This window comes from Clytia hemisphaerica, unplaced genomic scaffold (assembly GCF_902728285.1).
Source record: "Clytia hemisphaerica strain Z4C2 unplaced genomic scaffold, Clytia hemisphaerica genome assembly, whole genome shotgun sequence".
In the NCBI taxonomy this organism is placed as follows: domain Eukaryota; kingdom Metazoa; phylum Cnidaria; class Hydrozoa; order Leptothecata; family Clytiidae; genus Clytia; species Clytia hemisphaerica.
Genome location: NW_027104027.1, coordinates 35,227 through 51,168, shown reverse-complemented (window position 1 = coordinate 51,168; position 15,942 = coordinate 35,227). Strand labels below are relative to the sequence as shown.

The following is a 15,942-nucleotide window of genomic DNA, read 5'->3' as shown; positions in this document are numbered from 1 at the left end:
GATGTAATACATTTTTTTGCTCAGTTTGAAGAGCTCTATCACGTGGTATTATATAGGTCTTTTTTTAATTTGAAGAAGACCCCCCCCCCCCGAAAAAGTCATGCAATTTCAAGCCTTGCAATTTTGCCTAGAAAAGCAAGAAAGCTAAAATTACGTAAAAACTGCAGGTTTTCACGCTTGGTAACATTTAAATTCAGATTCAGCACACTTCAAATTGACCACAATCAATTGTCAAAGGTTGGTCACAGACATTTTGAATTGTTTCTTTATTTTTGAACATTTAACCATCCACTGGCCACGACCTAATAGTACAGTAATAAAAAGTGTTAAAAATAGTACACTATAGGGAACGCACAGTTAGGAGGGTCACATGAGAAAGGTGTTTAAAAGCTGAAGGAGAGCACATACTAGAATAGACCTTTTCGCCTTTTACATTCACCATATTGAATTGTATGCAAAAATTATGGTGGTCTAATTGCCGTGGTGAAATTCCCTTAGAAAGTATGCAAAACATATGCAAAAAGAAAGTATTAATATAAAACTTACATGCATAATTGGCATTATATTAAAATGTAATCTTGTAGAAGAAAGATTAAATTTGCTTCTCTTGAAAACTAAAAATAATTATATCCGCTCATCTCTTAGAACAAGCACTTCAAAAATCCATAACATTAAACATAAACTCAAAATGAAAAATCACCAGCGAAGGCTGGTGAAGGTAAAAAATACTCCTTATTTGGCTGACGGTAAATATTCTCCTGGGAATCAGTGGCGGCCTGGCAGGGGGTGCAGGGTGTGCAGTGCACCACCCAGAAAGACCTGAGAGGGGCGCCAAAAAAAGCTTTTCAAGGGGGCGCCAAAATTCTTTTTGATGTTTAGTTGGGCGATTTTGCGCCCTGTGACACGGTTTTAGCTCCTTCTATAAGTGCAATGTAAATTTTTTTTCGCCTGCGGCGCTTCGTTCTATTTTACGAATTTTTTCAAAACTACTATCAACATTGAATTGCGAAAAGTCAAAGCAAGAGAAGTGTTGTGTATCCACCAGGGGTTAAAGAGGATGCTCACCACCAAAATGAGAGATTGATCGAAACTGCTCGCTGTGGTTTTTGTGGTCTTATGCGAACTAACTCCTTTTTAGAATATCTTATAAGCTGTTTGACCTTTCTTACACCAAATTTTTTTGCCTCCGGCGCCAGAATTACAAAGAACCCTTATTCTTACCAACTTTCGAATTTTTGGGGCCTCTTTCAGCCATTGATCTTTAATGGAGAGTAAAGTAAGACCAGGAAATAACAAGGAAATAGATATCAAATTATCATTACCACTTACACCACCCTCGTATAAATAAAAGTTTGTTAACTCAGGGACTCTGGGCGTTACTTTCCAACAGTCACTGCTCTTACAGTTTAATAGTTTCACTTAATGGTATAGGGCGCAAATAAGGACAAAAATACCAGGGGCGCCAATTTCATAGTTTGCACCACCAAGACAATTAAGCCAGGCCGCTACTGCTGGGAATGAGTTAGTTCATGTAATGTTTCCAGCTCACCCAAATAGAGACTAATACGCATGCGTAATATGTCGTTCTTTTAGACCACAAGTAGTTAATTCCCGTGACAATCAAAGGAAAATGAATCTGTGGGGGTGGAACAGACACTTTCGGTCGGGGTTGTGGATGGCAAAATATGAAATTTGTCGTTCTTTAAAAATTCGTCGTTCTTTTTGTCGCTTTTTAGTAGTTATTTGTCGTTCTTTTTAGATGATCTGGAAACGTTAGATGAACAGTCTCGAATAGAGCCGCTAAATGATCAAATCAAAAGATTGATAATGTGTGACGTCATAATTACTGCTTTTCAGTTTGCATGTTTTGAAAGTTCGATGTCTGTACTCCATCTTCGTGGAATTTCTTAATGGCATGAAAACAGAATATGCTATGTCTTTAAGAACAAATTTCTAAAAGGCTTTTTTTGATTTTGTTCTGTAAATATTTCTTTTTGGATTAAGAAATTCCATCTTTTATTGTTCTAATGATTATAATATTTATTTATAAGATGCTTCGTTGTCTTTTTAATCTTTGTGTAAACTTGCATATGTTTTGCATACTTTCCAACTAAATCCAACCACGGCTTTTTTGCGAAGCAAGTATACATGAACGAAGCAGTTTTGCTATTGTGTGCATGTACCTTTAAATTCTATATACCCAGGGGAGCGCAAGACGAAAACGAAAATTTAGTTCCCATCTGTTAAATGTGGATCAAGTATTCAGATCCCAATTGTTTTCGTCCAGGTAAGAGGCGTTACAATATCGATTTGGTAGATTGTATTTAAGATGGCTTCGTTGAGAAAAAGAACCACTCAACGGCCCCGAAAATCTCCGAGTCAGTGCATCTTCCATAGAAGATATTCTGTCATTCCCATACATTTTTAGCTTCTTTACTCCCGCTCCATATCAGAAAGCTGATTGGTTCAGAAAACTAGCGCGCAGTCAAAGCGTTCAAATATCAGAAAGCTGATTGGTTCGGAAAACCAGCGCGCGGTTGAAGCGTTCATAAAACTCAAACTCTCTCTGCCCTTTTAAGAAGTTGCTGCATTGACTCGAGCATTGAAAATACAGACACTTTTGAACCTTCGAATCTTTCCAATTTCGAATGTTTCCTTTTTTGTGAGAAATAAAAATGAAAGGTTGAATGTTTTAAAAAAAGTTGAAGAGCTGCAAGATGTTGGTTGAAAAGAAGCAGCTGAAACTGTAGCAAAGAGAAATAACAGAAGAAAGAAAATGGAAATTTTTATTGTTTCATTGACAAGACAGGCTCAACAGAGTTGTTGTGTCATTTCCGAAAAGGAAACCTAAAAAATGACCTACATACTTGGTGAAAAAACCTTTTTTGCAAAGCGAATATAAGAGAGTGAGCAAGAAACATGAACTTGGACTTTTTGCATGCTTTGAAATGGGGACGAACATATTCAAGTTATGGATAATCTAGAATAATTTATCACTCTTCTTATTCAGTGGAAAAGAGAACTGATTATTTGTTGTTGTTTTTAAAATCTTTACTTGGCTGCTCAAAAATATGTGGGCTCTGGTTAGTTGCTATTATAAATATGCATTTGATGGCCATGATGATAAGCGATTGAGGAAACACATATGATTGTATTAAAACGGATTTTAGAGATTGTTGGAAATGAAAATGACTTGTAAAATATCGAAATAATGTGTCCATCAACAAATNTTACATTCAGTCGAGCCACACTGTCATATTTTAAACGACAAAAAAATGAGTAATCACATCATTTAGCGCCACGCTAAACAAAAGAAAAAAAAGAAAGATCAAAGGCTTAAAACAAAAAGTACTTAAAACGTTCAATAACACGTCGTGGTGAAAACAAAATACGATATTCGTTTAGCGGCTCTTATAAGGAACACATTGATATATATTTCTGCTACCCCACAACTTGCAGTCGAAAAATTGAGCAAAATATTGAAAATATTTCTGCGGTGAAGTTTTTCAAATTTCCTTATAGAAATCTCATGATTGGCACTCCTACACGGTAGAAAAAGTGAAGAGATGAGAAATATGACGTAAACACAATGCAAGTAGTAATTATATTCCCAAGTGATTACGAAAAGTTATTCTTTCAACGATGGTAAGTTTTTTATTACGTCTATTAGGATGACGTCTTTGCAGATTCCTGTGAGAGTTACTTTATAAGAAGGTCATTGACATGCAAATGGGTTCAAGGATATTATCTAAGGCCCTCTTTATATTGAGATCAATAGGGGATAAAAGCTTGCTTTTTTATGCTTTCTCACAAGCATTAATGTATATTAAGGCAACGTAAATAGCTCGGTAAAATAGTGGGAAGAAATATTATTTTATCAGGTATGTGTTATCCCTGTATCGCGCGAGTGGTATTTTAGCTCTCCCGCCTCTCGCACCTCCCTGTGTCACAACAAAGGAAATATACCATATTACATCCCTGTCTCATGCGAGTGTGCGAGTGATGTTTTGCTTTCCTATCTCCCTGTCTCACAACGAAGGAAATACACATCATGTCCTTGTCGGAATACACATTACATCTCTGTCTTGTGCGAGTGGGATTTTTTACTTTCTCGTCACTTTTGTCTTAATGACGCGACTTAGAATACGGCTATTATTACCCTAAGGCGATTAGTTTTCGCATGTACTTTTTTTTAGAGAATTGAGAATTTTAAAAAATTCGCTGCGAAGCAGCCTCGTTTTCACTAGATTTCACCAAATTTCTTTAGTTTTAACGGATTTTCAATTTATAGCAAGAACTAAGTTTTGTGAAAAGAACCAAAACTCATGAAAATTACGAATTTACCATTTTCATCAACCTCTAACGTTAGAGGTCGATGCCATTTTCAATTACTCAACGCGAAGTTAGAGGTCGATGCTATTTTCAATTACTCCACGCGAAGTTTAATCCAACTAAAGCGGCAGATACGTAAGGTATTTGAGTACAGAATTTCACCGGTTTGGGGACTGTAAAGATCTTCTAACGCCACATGATGGACATTTAAAAATGTTAGAAAGGTTTTGAAACGCTGTTGTGTGTCAACTGTTTCATATTTGATCGGTATTAAGATGTGGTTTTGCCAGTTGAAGATTAAAATAATTTGAATATATTGCTTTTCTTTCTAGATATTCCAAATGGACTTGCCGAATAATGGTACAGCTATCAAGTATCCCGGATCGAGAAGTCAACGCATCGTCATATTGCACATACAACATTAATTAGGAAAAGGTATTTCATTCTCGAATGTTTCACCTGGTTTTATCGTCATCCTTTATACCATTTTAATATGTATGTTTTCTTCTCTAGTAAAATAATTTTGTCATACACCCCTATTTAAGGTCGTTGACTTCTATCTAAAGATAAGCTCAATAATCTAATGAAGCCCTGAATATACCGCAAAATTAGTTTCATGACAATTTTTTTTAATTCATTCGTTGCCTTTTATAGGGACCACTGGGTGAACCGATAATCGAGATCGTTCTCAGGTAGACATGACTCTTAATTGTCAACTTGACTAAAACACGACAGAAAAATCGTTTGTTCACCATCGAAGCGCAAAGAACTATGCACCCGATTGTATCCACGGAGATTATATATACAAATTCTTTTATTACACCCCTATATCAGGGACCCGGTCAGCTCCACTCAATGATGAATTACCCGGTGAAAGAAATTGCATAGAACCCAAATCAAAGATCTTATTTATGGTCTTACCGTCTTACCCCGGTCAATCTCACTTTTTTTAAGAATTCTTGAATATTAGTTGAAAGCAAAGTCAATTTTTCCCTACCAGAGGAAGATAAAGGTTATCACTTAGTGAGCTTTGGAGATCCTATATTAAGACCCGGTGGGTTTCAAAACTTCACTGGGTCACTGAGAAAGGGGTGTTCTATTATATATGAAATATAGAAAATGTACGTCTATGCGTGTTAGTAAATGTCCCGGGACAATGTATATCATCCGTTTATGAATTGGGGAGAGAAAAACTCCATATTGAGTAATTAAGTCATTCTGAGGGGCTCAGATAGCCGATAGAACTTTCCAAAGGGGATAAACTTGAAAAATTTGGGGGAAATGATGAAAATTTCGAAGAGTTAACAATAGTACACGCCGTCGCAATTTTTCCCCGACCATTTAAAACCCCAAATTTTCTTCCCCGTTAAGATATTTTGCAATAGAAATTTCCCGTTGTAGGTCCCCATCGGGTTCTGTGATACGAGAGTGTTGTGCAGATTATTATGTTCTTCTATTGCTTGCTTATCCTTCTGACATGTGATCTTCACAGCTTTGGTAAAAAAAAACAAACGCAAAGCAAATGCTTGATGAGTCTTCGTTTCTTGCTCCATCTTGATTCCAAAGAAGACAGGCCCTAAAAATGAAATCGGAAAAATGATCAAATTATATCTAATCTCACTAATTATGCCAATTAACTAAGTGTTAATAACATTTTCAAGTTTCAATTTATACCGTTGCAAAATCAATTTGCTTGCGGATATCGTGGGATTTGAAGATTTCTAGTGTTTTAATTGCTTTGATAGATTCAAAACACAAGTTACTCTGCGGTGGAACATTATGATGTTCTCATTCGATAGGTCTTTTTGCTTTTCTTTTTTGTATAGAGATGACTTGAAAAGATCGCTCAGTACTCGACTGACATTACTTAATTAGGTGGAAAAACTTTCCCGAAACAAAAGACACAATTTTTTGAAATTTTCTTCCAATATTTTTTACTTGTAAGTCATTTTTGTTTGGTCCGACCCCTATCACGTTAGAGAGACCATTATGGTAACCGCTGGGACCTCCTGCTATGGGCCTATGGTATGGGTGGATTCAATACTTTTTTATCTTTTTTCTTTGCGAATAATTGCAAATCGAGTGCGTGCCCTATAAATATTTTGCTTGCAACTTGCGAATTGAGCAACTTGCCTTGATCGCTTCGCAACTTTTATACATACACACTAGTAGGGTGGACAGGCCAAAATTTTCCCCTCAATTTTTAGAAACCAAACTAATTTTATTTGAAAGAAGTCCTTACCTTACCTTACCTATGGAGGAAAGGTGAAAAGGTCTCGAGGCCACCATCCAACCCAGTTTAAAAGCCCTGTACACGGGTGACCACTCATCGCAAGAGCTGGTGAACTATCTATCAATTTAAATTTGCATAAACTTAGCTAGCATAAAACTTGACAAAAAGTTATTCTCGTCTAAAAATTTAACATAGATTAAATAAATAAATGAATTTATGAAAGGTATTTAAAGGTGTAATCTATTGCAATATTTTAAAATCAAACAAACCGTTGTTTTTGTTGTCAGTTGAGTGACTCTTTGACAAGTTTGATCAAGTAAAATGGAACCAGTTTGACTGCTTGAGCTTTAAAAAAAATCCTGAAGAGAGCCGCCATCTTTGTTTTGATTTCAATTTTGAAAAATTTGTTCGGCGCGGGAGAAAATCAGTACGGTACCGGGATTGGCGAGCACCTTATCACTAAAAACCGGGATTTTTTATCTCGTTTCTTAGTGAGTTCGTGAGTTCCATTAGCCTGTACCAGACGACCACGGCTTTTTCCTCGAAAACCTGGGCTCAAACCATTCGAAAAAGTCGCAAAGTGGAATAGACGTTAATTGCTGTTAAGTTTTTATTTATTGCCACCGAGCGGAGCGCAGCGGATGAGTGAGAGGTTAGTGAAAATTTTTGTCTGTTTGTTTGTTTGTTTTTGTCGCCTTTTTTTTCCGTAAGTTTAGCACTCCGTAGTTTATCCGGGCAATACTTTTGGGGCGCAAATTATGGCGTGGGTGTTTAGCTGCGGGCGTACTACGGTCAATATTCTAAAGGTGGACTCACTCACAAAGATAAAAAACAGCGCTTTTCTTATTAATAATTAAAATACGCTAGTGTAAGAAGTGTAACCAAGCCTTTGTAAACATTCATCGTGAGAACTCTTTAATGGCTACTTGACTGGGTAGGTGATAACTACTATCCGTATATCTAACACTCTTTCTACTCCTTTTCCTCTCCTATCTTTCTTCTGTATCTTTGCTTCTACTGACTGTTTGAGACTTAGTTTCTCATTTCTGACTAAGTTTTGATACCTGTCAATCATTTTTCGACCAATCAAATCATCGCACCGGGTCGGATTCGAACCACCACTAAAGAAAGACCTTCGGATTCGGAAGCCAACACGCTATCCGTTGAGCCACACTCGCACAGCAGAAGACAAAATTTGGAAATACTTATAGAATGACAAAAAAGACGGGGGTGATGTTATTATAATATGGGTAAAAAATTCGAGCCGTTACTAGCAACCCTGCGGGGCCCAAGGCCCAAGGCGCCGAGTATGCACCCGGCACAGTGACAAGCCGTTACTAGCAACCCTGACCCTACCTAACTGTTAATGACCCAATACCCCCTGAAAACGGAATTACGGATAGGAAAAAAAATCGTGTTAGATCTACGGATAGTATATATCACTTTCCGCTTGACTGCACATGATTTTGAAACTTGTGAAACTTGCTACTGCTGTATAAATTTTTATCATGTTTTCTGGTCATTTGTAGAGTATTTAAAGAGGTTTATTATTCGTTTACTACTAAGTATTTTATGTTTGTGTAGTTAGTGAATGCACCAATAAATTGATAATGCTCAGTGAGTAGTACAAAAAGAGTTAATTTTCCACAACAACAACACTAAACAGCAACACGTAGCCCTCTTCTTCACTAAACTACAAACAGCACAGGTATGATCTTTTTTTTTTCTTTTCTCACCAGATAGTTATGTGTTAAATGTTAACCAGTTGTGACAAACAGTCAGTTTTAGCAAGAGTATTTCCACCATTTAGTAATTATTTTTTTGTATTCGAACTGTCGAACTATCCAACGAAATCAAACAATAGCTGTTCGATTACCGTGCCTGATTTAGCCTGGAGATCCATGCTATGATTTCTTATTCTATATACTGATGGCGAAATATATAGCATGGTATGGGCTGACAATTTGAATTTCCCATATCCTAATAACGGTTGAAAACACAGCCAATCAAATCCTGTTATTGTTTCAGTGGTCACACTTTCTTAAAGAAAGCGCAACTTCTGAAATTTGGTTTTTATTTTAGTAAGTGAGGACAGCGCTAAATTCGAATTTCCCACTGTAATTTTTTTGAGTCCAAAATCGGACTCACAGCTCTGACCCGTCAAGTATTCATCAGATTTAAAAAAAAATACGCAGACGGGTTCCTGTCTATGCCTGATTTGGTAAGAAAATTTTTTGATTAGTTTGATTACAAACTGTCATCAAACTTATATATTATATATAAGTTTGATGACAGTTTTTAATCTGATGAAGTTCGATGGTGTTCAATGAGTTTGGTTCCAACAGCCATGTCAACCGAACCCTATCAAACCAATTTTCATCGACTAAATTTCATCGAACGGTTATTAGGTGTTTGATTACCGAACCTGATCGAACAGTAATCGAACTTAACCGGAAAATCTTCTGTTTGATTAAAGTTTGATTACTTTTATCGCAGTCCGATCAAGTTCAATCAATGTTTTTGTAGCTCAAATGGTTCCCTTACAATCATTGGATTAGCAGGAAAGAGTTGTTCATGTGCTCCGAGAATGATTTGTAAACGAAAACCGAAAATCAAACATCAATCGAACTAATCGAACCTTGCCGGAATTTCTTGGTTCGATGACTGTTCGATTTGGTTTGGTAATCTAACAGTTCAATTGATATCGCCCGGTTGATGGGATGATAGATATTTGTCTGCTCTTTAAGCATTTTAGCGTGGGCGTCTGCTAATAAGCCGCCAGAGATGGGCAACAAGGTAATAAATCAAGCTTCAATATCTAACTTCACCGATCTTGATACAACGTTTGCTATTCAGGATTTTTATTTTGAATTATTAACAACTTCCCATTTCCGTACTAAGATTCTTGATACTTTTCTGGAAAATCTTTTCCTATATATATTTTACGCGATAACCAGCAAGAAATTGGGGAGTGTTCGTTTAATGGGATGCAGTATAAAACAGTTATAAAGGAGTCATTGTTGTGATTTGTACTTATTTTGATTATTTGGATGGATTGTTTATATTGTCATTTTTAAAACTAACCCATCATTTTTATCTATTTAGATAGATTCTTTACGTTGTTATTTTTAGAAAAAAAGAAAATCTTCACATTGATTTTTTCATGTAACCAATGTATGCTTATATTTTATTCCCCATGCATGCCAAATTATTGTCTTATAATTGCCTCTCTTAAAGAAAGTTAATCTCCTATTACAGAACTTTTTTTTCATCATAAAATCGACTTCCCTAAAATAAAAATAGGGTTCTTCCGTCTAGAAATAAAAGGATAAAAATAAGTAAATGAGTAAATAATAGTAATAATATTTCAACATATCATTTGAAAGATGGCAGTTAGTGTAAGCTATATCTAGTAGGTAATCTATTATTAACAAAAACTACACTACAAAATAAAAATAAAAGGTTATCTAAGATAACCTTTCGCGATCGCGAGCCTTGCACGCACCGTATTGTTGCGCGAAGGAGCGAAAAACAAAGTTTTGTGCGAATTGCACGTGTAATCTCATTAACGTTACAGTCCCGTTTGTCTGCGATTAATCCCGCTAGACGTTTGTAGAATACCATGCATTCTTTTCCCATTGCTCCATTCGTGGAGAAGACTAGGGGAGTGAATGTTCCATTTTCAACTTGAAGTAGTCTTTCGTTGTGTTGTCTTTTCTTCTCTTTTTCGTTTGTTTCGTAGCACTTTGCAAGCTCTTGGCTTCGGTATCTCTGGGCTTGTAGGTTAAAGACCCTTATGTCAAAAAATGCCCGTTGACCCCAAAAGCTAACAGTGCTTACGTCAAGTCTTGCTTCTTTCGATTGGTTTCTTCTCGTTTCTTCGCTTTCCTGGATTTCTGATAGCATCGGTTCGACTTTAACATCTTTGCATACTTCTTCTAACATCTCAGCAGTGATATCACGCAGCTCGTTATGCCTCAGAGTGACAAAGCCTCCTTTTTTACATGACAGAGCATGCGCGACGTCGAAGGTTGCACCACATGCACATTTTGATGGCATCTTGTCGAGTTTCCAACCGTAGCGCAATCGTATAGCATCAGTAAACTCGTTTCTAGAGAGGTCCAATCCATGTTCTTTCAATGGCAAGGTCGTCAGCCAGTTGGATACGCCTTTTTGACCGTTCGCAAGGGTACTCTTCTTTTTTTCGGGTGCCATTGATTGAATGAGAAAGTCGAGTTTTTCTTTTTGACGATCTGACCGTTCTTTTGTGATTTGATATTTGGTCGCTGGATTTTTAATTTTCTCTATACCAAGAATTTGATTTTGGTTGTCATTCGTCATTCGTTGGGAATAATTGAACTCTTCTGATGCTGGTTCCACAAACATCTTCAATCCTAAGCCACCGAGTCGTGGTGAAAGTGAGAGAAGCTGGCGTTCATCGTCACTGACAAGTCGACCACCAGTGAGAGCAGGAATCAAATGGTGTCGTATCACATCATCAACCGGTTGCAGATACTTCTCGATGTTAGGGACTGTCCTCAGGAAGTACGTGAGTTAGTGCTGGTAACCTCCAACGAAACAGGCGTAAGCAGACTGAGGTTGACTGACGGCAATTTTGAACAAAAGGGTGATCTCGTTTACCCAGGTCAGAACTTTTTCCGCTATGAACGAATCTTTAAACTCTTGGCTGCCAATTACTGCACCGAGGTGCTTTGATCCTTGTGTTGTTATTTGGATATTGGTACCTTGAAAAGCTTTGGTTGCTTCTGCAATTTTCTCATTCTTTACAATGAGCCACGATTTAGTGGGCTTTGGATGGTAGCCAAACAGTGGACCTTCAACACTTAATTTGTCCCACCAGCTTCGAAGGTTGCGGATGGATCCAGCAGCTGTCAGATCGTCAGCAAAAGCAACTTCTTTCTCTGATCTTGATTGTGATTTGATTGCCAGTTGATGTAAAAGGGGTGTCGTTCCTATTGCATATATTGCCATTCCAAGTGGATCACCTTGAGTGGTACCTTCAAACGATTTTAGTTCGCCACCACCGATTACGAATAGCTTAGCTGGTTTGGAATAGCAGTTCCGAACGTAGGTTGCCAATAAGGGACAGGTGATACCAATGTTGTGGAGGAAAACGGCTCTATTTAGGCTGTTAAATGCATTTTCAGCGTCAACCAGAAGTACTGCGTCTGTCTCTGCCTTTTCAAACATTGATCGCATTGCATGGATAGCAGCCTCACTTCCTGATTTCTGTCCGCACATTTGGGAATTTGGAACTGACTTTGTGATGTCTGCTTTAAGGACACTGTTAATTGCGTAGAAAAAACGCGGTTGACGTCTAGTATAGGCTAGGATTGATATTTTTTTCAAAATTTAGCGGTAAATTTTAGTTTCAATCTGTCATTTGTGTAAAAACCAGGTGAGCTGCTCAAGGCCGCGCAACTTTGGTAGGATTTTTCGGCTTCAAATCCTACCAAAGAGATTGACTTCTGGCCTTCGGCTTCTACTTCATTAGATCGGATGCAGAACGTGTATCATCAAAGAAGATCTGAAGAAATGTGAGTATGAACGATGAGAAAATGCTACATTTTTTTTATAGCATATCTCGATTTACCTGTAGGGATGGAACCGGGAATTTCTTCCTGGTCCTATTAGTCCTATCATCTATCTGGAGGTTGAATTTTGAAGGAGGGATCTTTTCCCTCACCAAAATAGAGTCTGGTCGAATAGACCTTTTGTTCTTTCTATCCACCATCTTGAATCGTATAGTCATGCATTGCGAGCATTAGAGCAGATTCAACGGCCAACCATGGCTGGTTTTAATATAGGGGTTTTTTATAAAAAATTTCAATTCGTGTTAATAAAATGACTAGTAATATTCGTGTAATAATACCGTACTTCTAACGGTTAACTTTAAGTTGCTCAACATCACAACGCAATAAAGATACAAAACAGCTTCATTGAAATTAACATAAAATCAAAGCTGGCAAACCTACATAGAACTCTGACATTATGATAAAGGGCGAAAGAAAAACTTTATTATAGTACGGCGTCAGCCTGGCTCTTTTATCGAAGTTTCAGAACTTTGCATTTCCGGCTACTTTCAAAATTGTAAAGTTGAGCGTCATACATTAGCTCCCTAAAATTACAGTATGCAAACTAGCAATCTCTTTAATATTCGGTCACAAATTTAAAAGTAAAAAAGGTACTTTAATGGGATAAACTTTCGCGGGATTTAAATTTTGCGGATTTCGCAGATTTGGGTATCATCCACGAAAATCCGCGAAATTAAGTCCCAAAGGAAATTTGGAAAGGCCTCGTCCACGAAATATTTTTAAACAAAACTCAAAATATGTCAAATAAATACTATTTAAATGTTTACTGGTATCAAAGAGGCGCAAATAATGTGTATTTCAACAACCAACATGCATGATTTGACAGTAAAAGTCACAAAATCGTGAAAATATTGCCATCCAATAGTACCACCCAAAAAATCTAGTCCCCACGAAATTTTTTAATTTCGCAGATAGACTCAACCGCGAATTTTAATCCCCGCGAAATTTTATCATATTAACTTTAATTAGTAACTCAAAGTGAGCGCTTTCACTACCCTGATTTCAACCTGTGCTTTTCACGGTAGATATTACTTTCTTTCGTGATAGCAACCGGCTGAATATCGTGAAGGGTTTTTAGAGGTACGAAAAATAGCTTTATTTGAGTAAGAAAACTAACTTTTTTCTAGTGGGGGCCGTACGGGACTTCGTAATACCGATATACCGATCACTTTTTCTCTCAATTACCGATATACCGATAATTTTTTCGTTCAAATACCGATATCGATACCGATACCCATTTTTTAGGTACCCCGTAGGGGGTACTTAGGCAAAAATGGGTGCTTGGTATGTGTGGACGATAAAGGTCGGGTTTTTCATCATCCAAAATTCTCTATAACAATTACCAAACTGTAGCGTGTTGAGTAGGTACAGGTTGGTAAGCAAATGTAGGATTTTGGCTTAAGGTGCCCCCTTGTAGGTTATTCTGGCGCCCCTTTTGGTCGCATTGGTATACCGAAATTTGAACTTAAAATTTAGGTCATTTTAGAAACATTTAGGAAATGCGAGCGAAGCGAACAAGAAAAATTTGCGACATTGTTCATCGAGATGGATTGAGAAAAGCCTAGCAGCAGTGGCGGCCTGGCAGGGGGTGCAGGGTGTGCAGTGCACCACCCAGGAAGACCTGAGAGGGGCGCCAAAAAAGCTTTTCAAGGGGCGCCAATTTTTTTTTTGATGTTTGGTTGGGCGATTTGGCGCCCTTTGACACGTTTTTAGCGCCTTCTATAAGTGCAGTGTAAATTTTTTTTCGCCTGCGGCGCTTCGTTTTATTCTACGAATTTTTTCAAACTACTATCAATAATGAATTGCGAAAAGTCAAAGCAAGAGAAGTGTTGTGTATCCACCAGGGGTTAAAGATAAGATGCTCACCCCCAAAATGAGAGATTGATCAAAACTGCTCGCTGTGGTTTTTGTGGTCTTACAGTATGCGGACTAACTTTCTCCTTTTTAGAATATCTTTTAAGCTGTTTGACCTTTCTTACACCAATTTTTTTTTGCCTGCGGCGCCACAATTACAAAGAACCCTTATTCCTGCCAACTTTCGAATTTCTGCCATTGACCAAAATTTTGGTCTAAGAATTATCAAACAGCTTAAAGGAGGCCTTAAAAAGGTCAAAGGTAGCCAGAAAAAGGTCACAAAAACTACAAACCCCTTCACATTCTTTTGGGAAAACTTTGACCTTTTTGGTCAATTATTTTTTTCTTTGGTGGGGGGCGATCAATTACAGTTTAGGGTAATTTCAAGATTTTGGCGTTCAAAAAAGCTCAACTTGGGGAGGCGTGGCCCCCTGTCAAAACGCCAATGGATCGAAAATGGGAGCTTATCAAAGAGTAGAGCGTCAATTTAGAGAGCGTCAACTGTATTCACGGCAGAAAAATGGTCATTCACGTGTCAAGCAGTGTCGTATAATTTGTAACCCGGTATATACTTATGTTAGTTGCCTACTCGGCGCACTTTGTACTTATGCACGTGTTTATACTTGAAAGACCAGTTCATGATTATACTTTATACAACATGGTCCATACCGAACTGGATTGAACTCGTTTTTTAAATTTTACAAATTGAAATGCCACTTGGGGCATTTGTGTTTTGGTTGTTGGAAGAGATATAGAAAACATACAACAACAACAAATAAGAAAAACAAATTTTGATTATTTGATTATTTGGTTATTGAGTTATTGATTTAAAATGGCTGAGAAAAATTCAAAGAGACAGCGTGCTGGACTTGTCTCGTATGTTAAGAAATTATTAGAAGGAGATATCAAAGAGATTATGACTACTGAACAGTCAAAGTTAGTGAATGACAAAATTGAATATCTCGTTGTTTTGAAAAACACTGTCAAAGAAAAATTGAAAAGTATCATGGAGTTATACCAAGAAATTGCAGATGAAGAAACCGAGGATGATGATTACAATTTGATTATGAATGACGCATTGGATTACGAAGTCAAAACAAACTACGAAATACGTAAGATTGAGAATTTTGTTACCAAATTTTCTAGGGGAAAGAGCACTGGTGGGGGGTCTTCAAATGTCGAGCTTTCTACTCCTGTAAGTTCTGTCCAATCTGTCGCAAAAGCAAAAACAAACGTGAAACTTCCGACTTTGAAAATCAAACAATTTTCTGGGAATCCTGCTGATTACCAGTCATTCATAGAATCGTTTAACGTTGCTGTTCACAATGAAAAAAGCATCCCAGATGTACAAAAACTTAATTATTTGTTGGGTTACCTCGAAGGAGAGGCAGAAAATTTATTGAAGGGATTTCATTTATCGAGCGAAAACTATTCAAAAGCTCTAGAACTGTTAAAAGAGCGTTTCGGCAACAAAGAAAAACTTATATCGTTTCATATGGGGAAAATTATTGAACTTGAATCGGTATCTAATATCAATGATTTGAAAGCTCTACGAAACCTTTACGACACCGTTGAAACTCAGCTACGAAATTTAGAAACCTTTGAAATGAAAAATGAAGAATATGGGCCACTTTTGATCCCACTTTTGATGAATAAGATGCCTGGAGAATGCAACTTATTATCTCAAGAAACATTTCGAATGAACAAAAATTTGATTTATTAACACTTTTAAAAACATTCAAAAATGAGCTTGTAGCTCGCGAAAAAATCTCTTCAAGTTGTTTACAAGAGAGTAAATTTACTGGAAGTTCATTGTTAGGTCACACACAAAGATCTAATCGTCATGACAACGCCTCCTCAAAAAATCTCTCTACCAAGACAAGTGAACGAAAACAATGTATCTTTTGT

General features: G+C 37.2%; 1 protein-coding gene across 1 annotated transcript; it reads left to right on the top strand.

Annotated features, from left to right (window-relative positions):
• The first annotated feature begins 14,866 nt into the window (after positions 1 to 14,866).
• On the top strand, positions 14,867 to 15,757 carry LOC136811644 (uncharacterized). Its single transcript, XM_067068268.1, has one exon. The coding sequence runs from the start codon at positions 14,867 to 14,869 to the stop codon at positions 15,755 to 15,757; it is 891 nt and encodes a 296-aa protein (XP_066924369.1).
• The last annotated feature ends 185 nt before the right edge of the window (positions 15,758 to 15,942 follow it).

Coding starts and splice junctions, on each gene's coding strand:
- LOC136811644 (XM_067068268.1), top strand. CDS start 14,867: ATGGCTGAGAAAAATTCAAAGAGACAGCGTGCTGGACTTGTCTCGTAT.